Below are 11,098 nucleotides of genomic sequence, written 5' to 3'. Positions count from 1 at the left end.
GCCTTCTCGCAGAGGCGGGGGGGCTCAGCTGCGAAACGCCCCATCAGGCCTGCGCTGGTGAGCCGAAGCAGTATCTCGACAACTTCCCTGTTCCCCCACCCCTATGCCTGATCCACGGACCAGTAGAACTAGACCCTAGAGTATGAAAGGCACGCGCTGTTCTCACGACTTAAACTGGGTACGGCTGGACGGTGGTGATCCTCCTTTTGCCGACAGTCCCTTGACTACACAGAAGCACTTCCTTTTTTTTGGCAAACCATCACAGAGGACTCATCCGACCCCAAGCGTCCTGTCTACCCGAAGAGTACGGGGATACAAAGAGTAAGAAGCTCACCGGGCGCGGTCCTCACGCGGGAAGCGACATGCGGTGGACACCCAGCACTGCGGAAAGCCGTAGTAGAGTACGAGTGCGAAAGCCGACGGACCGAGGTGCAGCACGAGTGCCATTACCTCGAGTTCGTTTTTCTGCTGCTCGAGACCGCATAGAAGCTGTGCCCGCTCTGCGTTGCCTGACGCCTCTAAAACCTCAGCAGCGGCCTTATTGGCCATTCGCTGGTATTGCTCTCTCCGCCTGATCCCTTCCGTGAGTGACTGCACGGTTCACAGAAAGCTGCAAAGCGCGACTAAAGAACCTCGGCAAAAATCAGTCCCTTGCTGCCTTGGGACTCCATCACGTAGGTAGAAACAAAGAACAGACCGGAACGCCCGAAAGACCCTGTCTCCTTGCTCTGCTACCGGAATGCCACTGACAGAGATGGAGCTCTGCAGAACGTGTCCCCCTCGTCCTTGTTTCTGGGTGGAAACGGCCAGCAAAGAGAGAATCTCAGAGAAAGAGAGGAAACATATGGTGTACCGCTGCGGCACTGGGTCCACTTTAGAGTATCGGAGACAACGAGTGGCGGGCTCGGCATACGCTGGCTGAAAGCCAGGACCATCCGGCTGGGCGTTGAGTTCAAATTCAGCGAGGAAGGGAACATGGTGAGCGTTGGCTAGGCCATCGGTCGCTGCTACGCTTCGTGGCTGAGTTACTTTGTAGTCGTAAGGGCCCGCCGCAAAGGTGGTCGGACATCCTTTTCTGGGATCTTTGCTATACTATGCAAAAGAAACACGTCGCCCTGCCTTACCTCCTTCTTTATGTCGTCCGCAGCCTGACGAGCCGCTCTCCTCTCTGCGCCTCTCATCTGCTGCTCCCGGACTACGACAGCAAATGCCAGGCCGAAAAACAAGCACAAAGATATCCAGCAGCAGTTCTATTACGTGCTCTGGCGGCAACCGGATTATGTCGCGTGATGTATCGCCTGGTTGTGTTCAGAAGGGACGTCACCCACACACCTCCCTCCCTCCCAGCGGGGCCAGGACTTGCAAGATGTGGTCGCTGCAGACAGATGCTTCGATTGCCTTCCTCCGTGCCAGAGGCGAACAGGATGAGAAAGGTTAGGACGCTCCTTGACAACCGCCAGCGTAGCTTTGCAAATATTTGCCTACCTTGCTTTTCCACGTTCAGTTTTGTAGAGTGTAGAAACTCATTCTTGATTTGTTGTGTCCTTAGCTCCTGCATGCCGACGCATCTCCATCAAGATCGAGGATTAGCAGATCTACTCGACAGGAGTTCAGGCGTTACACGTCCTTACGCACGCTTACACCACTCCCCACGCCGCCACGCTGTGAGATGATCTCTCCGGCGAACGATTTTAAGGAAGAGCACCAACCTGTGCCACTTCGTTTCGTCGGTTAGCCGCCGCCGAGAACAGCATACAGTATCGAAGCAGACAGGGACCTTGTTGACAGCGACTTCACACAACCCAGCGTTCACTCCAGCAGCCAGTTTCGGACTTTTTTGCCTCTATAACCGCTACCGCAGACCGAACTGACTGTACTTACATTTGCTAGTCGTTGTCTCTCAGCCTTCTGCTGTCTCTTTTTTCCTAGGATCTGCCGGGCAAGCACCGCAAAACAACACGAACCCACTATACAATGGGGATTGGCGCTCCGCGTTCAGGATGAGACTGCAGCGCACATAGGCTGGACTCCTATGGACCATACCGCTTGTTGCGCAAATTTGCAACTAACCAGGCTTGAGAGGTGGACTAAACATCCTCGAAACTCGAGGCGAGGCGGCAGAATCCCCTAGCAAAAGTCTCGCTCAGCGTCAGTGAGCGGGAACATTTCCTTCGTCTCCGCCCGAGGATGAGTCGTTCACTAACCAGCACTCGAGCCCCTGCTGTGTCTCGTAGAGCGCGGTGTTGTTTCACTTTGGTAACTCGTCTAGAGCAGACCACAGGTGGACGTTGTTGCACTTTCACTGTAAGGTCCCTCGCCACTTGCAGGCCTCTAACGGGTCTCGGGCAATCAGTTCTCCGGCACTGTAAGGTCCCTCGCCACTTGCAGGCCTCTAACGGGTCTCAGGCTATCAGTTCTCCGGCACCGCGAGTCGCAAAAAGGCCTGCTTCGGAATCAACGTTGCTATTAGTTTAGCAGCTCACCTTCTCCCTCTCTTGTAGAACTGTAGCCTCGTGACGTGCCAACTGCTGATGCCATTCTTCCTCCTCAGCAACGAGTTTCTCCATGCGACGGCGTTCTGCTGTGGCCGCTGCCTCATGGCGGTATCTGAGAAAGATCAGAATCTCCGAAAAGCCTGTGGGCCTCCCTTCATCTACGACCGTGTCAGCGGCTATGCCAGCGCGCTCCTGGGTGCCGAATCAGGCGCCGCTTGTGCTGCTTCAGCTGTATGTCGCCGGCGTGTCCCTGTGTGCGAGAATACCCAAGCCCAGCCTATCTGTCTTCTTCTCGCGAACGCATGCAGATAGTACAGTATACGGTGGCTGAGTCAGCAGTCGGGGGCAGCCTTGGTCGGGAAAAACAAGCTGAGTCTCCGGGTGTTAGATAAACGGACAGTAGTCGGATTCGCATATTGTTGCCTACTATAGGGGAGAACCAATGGGCTTGTCTTGCCCCGTGGACCGTCTGGAGCCGACTGTCCTTTCCTCACCTTGCGAGCTCCTCTGCCTTAGCCAGAACTTCTTGTTTCCTCTGAGTGCTCTCCTCGGCAATGGCCATCCGCTTCCGCCTCAGTTTCTCCACTTCTCGTGCCTGGGTGGCCACGTGGGGAGTTAACGACAACCGTCAAATCACAGGACGACCTACGTGGCGGGTGAAAGTACAGGGGGTGGTACTGTCGGGCGGGCTACCCGGCGCCGGTTACCACATTCTCGACCCTACTATCGGTCAGGACACGTCTCAACTGCAGGCATCTTGGTCGAGAAATTTTTGTGAAAGTCTAGCACAGCCGGAATCTACTCTGCGTCGTACACAGGAGGTAAGGAGATGGAGCACTCCGGTGGACGGGACGGTATTAGGGAACTACAAAAGTGCGGGCCAGAGTTCCTCGAAGAGGACAGGTCGCGCCGTATAAGGGAGGCGGAGCACTGACTCTAACCGGCGGCTCACCTTTTGGAGTTCAAGCCTTGCCTTGACCTCTCCGAACGGCATGGCAGTCAACGTGGAAGCCGGCGCTTGAGCTTCGCCCCAGTCGTCGCGCTGTCCCACCCGTGACCGCAAGTGTCTCGCAGAGACCGCTGCTTTTTCAAGGCCCCGCATCTGGACTACAATGGAATATTTGCGCGCCTGCTCTTCCTCGACAAGCCTGGAGAGACGCAGGCACCGATGCAAGGTCGCGAGGACGTTTACTCGGCATCAGGCTTCTTGACAACCAGGGCAGCTCTTGCGCTTCATTTTCCTGTCCTCCCTCACTCCTGCCGCTTTGGTCGAAGCTTGTGGAACCAGCTACATGCATTGTCTGACCAGGTGAATTTAGCAGCGTCAGGGAGTCAGCTCCATTGCTTACTGAGAACGCGCCGGCGTGGTGCGTGCGTTGCCTTGGGGTTCCTAGGAGAGCGAGCACGGGTCTCCGCCCCAGTGCCGTCCACGGGGCATGGACGTCACCCACTCTACAAGTTTGGAACGCACGTAGTCACTTGCTAGCTAGCAAGAGGCTTTCTAGCAGCTAGGAATGGCACTACGCTTCCGCACCCGGGTGCTAACAAGAACACGGAAGACGCGAAGCGGACGCCGTGGAGGCTGCTGACACAGACGGGCGATGTGTCCGGTCTTTTTTCTCTCAGCAGGATCTCCGTTTGCACGTTGGAATGAGGCGGCTTTGCAAACTCGCTACTGGCGAAGCTCTCGCCTGCTAATGAGCGCCGCTCCCGCTAAGGCTGGCAGTCCCCTTCTCTGCCACCTGGGCATCGCTTACTTTGCGGCTTGGAGTTGTGCTTGCCTCCTCTGTACTTTTTCCGCTGCGGCTTGCTGCCTCCGGTCGTCAGTAGCCTAAGACACGGGCTAGAAGCATCCGATGTGAGGATTAGTCGGACTACTGGCACCTCAGCTCCACCGACACCCAAAGTTATGCAGTGGGAGAATCCAGCAACCTTGGCAGGGGCAACCAGCAGGAACAGTGATCAAGGGTCACTGCACTCAATGCTTTACACACTTCTGCACTTCAGTCCCGGGGCGGGCACACTATGGATCCGTGCTTACCGTCGGTCCTAGTATCCGTACCACTCTACTGTCTTAGTCCTTTCTGCCACGCTTGACTAAGTGTTACATGTAACCGCGTGGCGCCAGAGGGGGCGCGTCTCAGTAACTCAAGGTGCCTTCGAGGCCTATGCCCGAGACCACCGGTTCAGGTTCCAGATTATCTCGGCTCTAGTGCATTCTCGCTGCCTTTTGAGATAAATGCAGGGCAGAAGAAAGAATTCACCGGGACATGTCCGTTGTGGCAGTCAGGGTGGACCAGCATACTTGTTTGACTGCTTCTATGGGCTTGTCACGCAATTCCCGTGACGCGTGCGCGCGCTCGACAAGCTTTGCTTGCTCCTCGGCTTTTTGCTTCAGGCGCAGCAGTCGATGCTCCTTAGCAAGTTCACGGAAGCCTTGAACGAGATTGGCACGCTTGAGCTTGAGAACGGCAGCAGCATGTATCCCCTGTGCGCTTCACATTGATTGCAACCGCACCTGTGCGAAGCAAGGAGTTCACTGTTCTTCACTGCGGAAATCTCGATCAGAGAGGGAGCGACCTGCGTTCCATGGCCCCAATTGTGTCCGACTGCTCTAGATCGTAGCTCTCATGGCCGCCAGCCGGTTCTCAAGTAAGCCACTGCCACAGCTCGCCACTGCTGCGTGGGGGAAACGGTGTCGCGGTTCGCCGTGTTGAGCTACAGTACGGTGACAGATGTGCGGACCGCGCAAGCTGGGCCTCGGCCCTCTTGATAGCGACGTTTTCAACGCGCTGCTCTTCTTGCTTCATCCTCTCCTTCCGTTGCCACTCGGTGAACGAGCGCGAGTCCCGTTTGTCAATTTCGTACTGTTTTCGGAGCGCGTACTCCTCCTCCTGAGAGAGCTCGAAACAGCACCACTTTCAAGCAGCGCAACCAGAGCTTCCATCCGTTTCCTCTGGCGCTCATAAGTGCGATGCACGGCTTTCACTCCATCAAAGAGGGTCGCTGCGAAAATGGGCAACTTGTAAGGTACGACCAGAGGAGCTCTCTGACCCTCAGACAGCCACGCGGCGAGAAAGCTCTGGTGCGACGCTGGTGGTCCTCGATAGAAGCACCACGACGCCTGCGCTACAAGCAGCAAGGCAGGGGAGTGTGGAATTGCCACGCACCGAGGTGTACAAGTCGTACTCACCTGCCGTTTGCTCAGTAAAGCTGCTGCGCGGAGAACCTCTGCCGTCGTTAGTTTCACCTGGGCTTCAGCCTTCGCGAATGCTGGCAGACTCTTTGGACGGCAGGCTGGAGCAGGAAATCGAAGGTCGTAGTTAAGGTTTCAGCCCAACACTGACGCCAGTCACGCCAGTCGCCTAATCTCGCGACGTCGCCGCTTCTGCCGTGCGACCAACGGCGCGCTCTACGAAACCGTCCGTGCTCCGCTGACCCCCCGTGTCGCCTCGAATCTCGCTATGCAATCGGAAAGAGAGTGCGCCCTACAAAAATTTTACGAAAGCCTAGCCAGCCACGCCCCCGCAATACCCGCTGCTGGTGACCCCACTCAGGAAAGCTAACATCTTCAGACAATCCGGGAGAAGGTCTCTAAGAACGTCAGTAACGTATGTGACCCCAAGGTGCCCCAGTGCCTCTGCACACTTCGGATGCTCCTGACAGGGACGTACGCTTGAAGGTGCACTCCGCTTTGAACCTATCCTCTTCTTCTTGGACAAGCCTCGGGAGCGTTGAGGGCCGTTGCATGGTCCACTGGGCAAATGCTGGATTCGGGTTCGTGACACAAGACAGTACTCGTCAGCAGCCGCATGACGCGGGGATCGCCGCAGAGCTCTCAAAACTGTTGCTCCGGCGCAGACTGCTTCTGCTGCGATTGCAGAGCGGCAAGCCGTCTGTGACCATCTGTTGCCGGTGCACCGGATCCTCTGTGGGAGAATACCGAGAGGTAAAAAAAAGAACGATCTCTCGGTGTGAGCTGGCCCTCACTGTGCGCCTTGAAGACCTGTCCGCACTAGCGAGGGGATTTTTTTTGGCAGCGGAGTGAAGGCCTAGGTTGTCTGGCGGCCAGTCATCACCTGTGTGCGGAAATGCTGAGAAATTTCTCTTCTTTGCAGACCCCAGGAATTCTCTTAGTGTGAGTTCAAGAAAGAGGCGCACACTGCCCTAAAGGGGTGTAACTGCACCTTTTTCTTCGTGTGCCCTCTTCTTCCTTTGCCGGTCCGCCTTGCGTCCAAGGAAGGTCTCCTCGCCGTCGATATCCTTCATCCAAAGGTCTTCGTCTTCATCTTCTTCCTCGTCTTCTTTCTCAGCCTCCCTCAAGCTGCCCGCACCCTTGGCAGTCCCTTCCCTTGCCGGCTTGTCAGGTTTATCAGGCGTTTGTCGCGGGTCAACATCCGCTCTTCGCGACGTATCCTGGACTCGCCCAACCCCTTCCTGGACCGCTCCCTTTCCCTCGTGACCCAGCTCCTTTTGCTTCTGGCCCGCCAGCCTCGCCACCTCGCTGCACAATTGTCTGATGCCGTCTGAGACTCCGAGGTGCACTGCGTATTTGTTTAGGGACGGCGGCGGAGGATTGGCGAGAGGTGAAATTCCTGTCGGACCTTCCTTAAGTAGTTTGGGCCGGAGCCCCAGTACGTCGGGAGTGGTACCTGCGACAGGCAGGTGCTGCGCAGCGTCTGTACTTGAAGGTGTTTTAGCTTGAGCTGTGTACCCGGACGTCTCCAAGAGATGGGACACCCTTCCTGATTCTGCCTTCCCCGTGAATTCGTTGGGGTCGAGGGCCTTTGGGTCAGGCTGCCCAGTAATCGGCCCGACAGCCGATGCCGTACTCAGAACTCTGAGAGACTCCAGAAGGTTCGAGAACGGTCCTGTGAGTTTCTGGAGGCGGGACAGGATCACGTTATCGATGTAGTCCATGTCGTAGTGTCGTAACCATTCCGCCCGGGCCGCTGTGCTTAAGGCCTTGGTGTCGAAGAGGAACTCGAGCAGGAGATACATTGGCAGCGCTGGGCAGCTCTGAGAGGAGATTTGCAGGTCAGCATGGTGTTTTGTTCAGCGCTGGGAATACTGTCGTATCTCCGGTGGCATGGCAAGGAAGAGACATAAGCAAGTATCGAGCATCGCACTCTTCTCCAAGTGCGAAAGCAAAACCGGTCGGCGTTGTTTTTCACTCGACGTGGGTTGGTAGGTCAGCGAACGGAAGAAGTCTGTCCACCAGCACTTTGTAAACGTCCCAGCTCTGATAGAATTGGCCGCAGTGACCCCGGAGAAGCCAACGCTGGGGCCGCGTCAGTGTAAGTAGGAAAGGAGGCTGCGGTATTGGGAAAGCCTTTATAGCAGTCCAAGCCGAGAGGCAGGGTCACCTTCAGCGGGAGCGACAACACCGAGCCCAGAGCTGACCACAGAGAGACCAGCGGCAAGCTCCTACCCAGTCAGCCTCTTTCTAGAACTCAACAGCAGCCGCCAAGCGGGGAGTGTAAGCCCTCTCATGTGGTGCTCGTGTTCGGAGGAAAAGGGCAGGTCATGCACTCACCCGGACAAAACCCGCGAAGGCGTGGTAGCCGAGCTCCTCGATTTTGAATACAAGCAGAAAAGTGATCACCATATAAAGCCATTGTTCTGTTTTTTGTGTACCGGTGGTTCGCCGCCGAACAAGAGCTTCAGCTGTCCGTTTCAGAAAGGGGGAGTTTCGTAACACTCCATAGAAGGTCTCCGACACGAAGGCAGCGTCTTCCGGTTTCGCGTTCCTGCCCAGGACCACAGGGGGCACATATGCAAGGCCCAGTCCCTTATAACTCGAAATAGGAAAAAGCCAAGCCGACTGGGTAGTAGTCCTGTCAGCCCAACTAGTCAGCTCTGCCCGGAGTTATACTGGGGGTTTTGCGTGTCTCTTATCAGGCAGCAGCTTTGTGGCTAGCGGGGAGGTTTGCCTGGTGCCAGTAGTGTAAGCGAGAAGTACGCTGTATAGCCTAGCTTGCGTGTATTCTGTTGTTCGAGCGATATAAAAAAAACAAATCATGACCAACAGTAAGCAAGAGAGTTTACTGTCTTTCAAGTCGTATCGAAGTGTCACGGAATCACCGCACTCTTCGCCAGAATCACAGGGTCCCAGATGCATGTATGTATCGATGTGATTCAGTCTCCACGCTGTAGAATCAGGGGGGGGGCTGAGCGGGAGGTAGCTCTGGACCGATGACCGGTGCATACGCTGTCCCGCTGGTGAATGCGACTCTCTCGAACTTCTGAGGCAGCGGCAGGCTTCAGGGCCGCCGCTCGATCCTCGCACGTGCATCCCCTGAGCGGCGCCCCCTCTATTTCGAAGAACTCGGTTTGTGAGCTTATGGCTGGTTGTGCGTGGTTAGTCGGGTATGTCAACTTGTCAGAAGAATTACAGCTTAGGTTGCGCGTTCGGCAGCTTTTTTCTCAGTCTCATAGTGTAGCCACGATCCAGAACCCTGTAACTGTGGTACGGGATCTGAACTGTCTCCAGTCCGTGTGTCACATCGCAGAATGTGAGAGCTCGGTCGGCAGACGGTCAGCTTCAGGAAGGACATGACCCGTGGCGACAGCGAAGAGTGCTCGTTGCTGTTTCTAGCCTGTCCAGTAGGCTATCCCTGTTGTCCTTTTGCCTTCACCACTCAGGAAGTTGCACAACAAGACCGCAGTTCTGGGAACTGACTTCAGCTGCTCTTCGGCAAATGTTTCGACGGTGTGCGCAGCTGGTGTGTAACGCTGCAACATGTCTACTGTTTTGTTGAGCAACGCAGCATAGTGCAGCTGCTCTAGCTCCTTTCTTGTTTTTTGCCCTTTTCCAGACACAAGGGAAACGTCCAGTCGTTTTTTCGGAGATTTGCACACCATTTTGCGGTGCAAGCGTACTCGTAGTGGAAGGCTTCTGTGCTACCCCCAGTACGGGGGTCCCTTACGCAGCGCGGCAAGGAAAAGAGCTGCGGTCACTGGTAAAACAGGGGACATCTCTGTTTGGCAGCCACAGTACTCAACTCCACAAAGGAACAGGCAAGCATGCACGATGACGACTCTCCCGTCGTCGTTTGATCGCCCACGACGGATCCACCTCCAGCCAGTGCAAGACCACTCGAAGGCCCAGCCAGTGGGAAACGGGGCTGGGCCAGTGCGGGGGGTGCATGTAAACTGGAATGAGGACTGGGGGCTGAATTGGAGAACCTCAACAACTGCGGTCTCGTCTTCCGATCAGGTGGCTCATCTACAACTTACTGGCGACGGCTGAGGCGACACATAGTAGGACAGAATGCAGTTCAGCCTGTGTAGACCCCCGCACACTCGATCTGGCTTCCGTTGACCAACAACAGGACTGACGGTCCGTTCTGCAGCTAGCTTCCGCGACCAGCAGACTGGAACGATGGTGCTGGGATAAAGGTACAGCCGTGACGGAGAAGAGAAACCACTGCTGTGCCGGGTCTCTCGAGTCATGGAGTTCTATCATCGGGGTTCGTGGTTTGCCAACCGCAGCGTCGGAGCGCGTCCGCTTGAAGACTAGAGGTGTGACGTTACATCCAAGTGGACTTCCTCGGGTTCCATCTGACACAAGTTGCTGCTGCTTCACAGCTGATGGCGCTGGATCCCAAGGTTTCCCAGTCAAACTGCTGAGACGGCTCTATCGGAGCCTCCGGTGCAGGCACATTCTACACAAATGAAAGTCGGATACGGCGTCGTCGAGACTGTTAATCCTAGCGAACCCTATACCCTGTACAACGTGCGAGCCGAATACTGGCGCCGCCAGACTATCCGGTTCACACTGAAAGAAAAACCCCGCCGTTCATCGCACTTGCGCGGCCGCGATCCGACCCGAGCTAACCGCCTAACCGAGCATTTAGTACGGCCGTAGAAGAGATTAAGAATTTCATCACGAGACGTGTATCGCTGTTGCAGTGAGCGGTTCGCACGGGAGGGAAGGAGAAGCGGCTGCCGGGGAAAAGGCGCCCGAGTTCTCGAATCACCGTCTTCTCGCACATGTCGGGCGATGCTCAACAGAGTATCCTAGCATCGAAGTGTAGCACTACGTGAACTGAGGACAACTATCTGCTCTTCTGTCCCTGAGTACTACAAACAGAGCTATGTCCGTCCTCAAAATGAATTTCAAGCTATGGGAAAAACCAGAGTAGCGGGATGAGTGAACCGACGGAGTAGTCAGCTGTACGCTCAAAGTTTGAACAATGTCTCTTTTCTTCGAGGTAAGAAGAGAGCATACTGAGTTGCAGTATCAAAAACAGTTGAAGGAGAATGAATGACCACAGCGTCTGGTGCAGAGGCTCTCGTGGTCGGACCGACCGCGATTGCAGCTGTGCGTGGGGGGGACTCCGGGTTGACCCGGGCACGCCACAGGGTAGGACGAGCCCATAAGGAGAGCCGGGGTTCTCTCTGCGAAGACTGGGGAGAATCGTTTTTCCCGAAGAGAAAAGAGAAGACGGTCTCGTTGGTCGTAGTGTATAGCAAGCAAACCAAGCCTTGGGTGGGCTCCCTGCAGCTTCTCCTTGTTAACAAACGTGCCCCGATACATGAGCTCGGGACGGCAACTTGTGTAAGACCTTCAGTGTGAAGGTTGCCACAAGAACTTAAGT

At 55.7% G+C, this 11,098-nt stretch overlaps 2 protein-coding genes across 2 annotated transcripts; both read right to left on the bottom strand.

Moving 5' to 3' along the window:
- Positions 1 to 330: 330 nt before the first annotated feature.
- On the bottom strand, positions 331 to 5,790 carry CSUI_007100 (uncharacterized protein; the record flags this gene model as incomplete). The annotated part of the gene is made up of 10 exons (XM_068067250.1): positions 5,689 to 5,790; positions 5,241 to 5,389; positions 4,801 to 4,990; positions 3,448 to 3,624; positions 2,990 to 3,090; positions 2,556 to 2,607; positions 1,882 to 1,932; positions 1,486 to 1,552; positions 1,125 to 1,195; positions 331 to 591 (listed from the first exon to the last, which is right to left on the bottom strand). The coding sequence occupies exons 2-10, from the start codon at positions 5,303 to 5,305 to the stop codon at positions 331 to 333; spliced, it is 1,035 nt and encodes a 344-aa protein (XP_067920781.1). The 5' UTR covers positions 5,306 to 5,389; positions 5,689 to 5,790.
- An 872-nt stretch (positions 5,791 to 6,662) lies between these two features.
- On the bottom strand, positions 6,663 to 8,244 carry CSUI_007099 (uncharacterized protein; the record flags this gene model as incomplete). Its single annotated transcript, XM_068067249.1, has 2 exons — positions 8,032 to 8,244; positions 6,663 to 7,514 (listed from the first exon to the last, which is right to left on the bottom strand). The coding sequence occupies exons 1-2, from the start codon at positions 8,101 to 8,103 to the stop codon at positions 6,663 to 6,665; spliced, it is 924 nt and encodes a 307-aa protein (XP_067920780.1). The 5' UTR covers positions 8,104 to 8,244.
- Between the last annotated feature and the right edge of the window lie 2,854 nt (positions 8,245 to 11,098).

Source organism: Cystoisospora suis, assembly GCF_002600585.1.
Source record: "Cystoisospora suis strain Wien I chromosome Unknown contig_3667, whole genome shotgun sequence".
NCBI classification, from domain to species: Eukaryota; Apicomplexa; class Conoidasida; order Eucoccidiorida; family Sarcocystidae; genus Cystoisospora; species Cystoisospora suis.
Note: the sequence above shows the minus strand (reverse complement) of the source record. Positions and strands in the feature narration are given on the sequence as shown.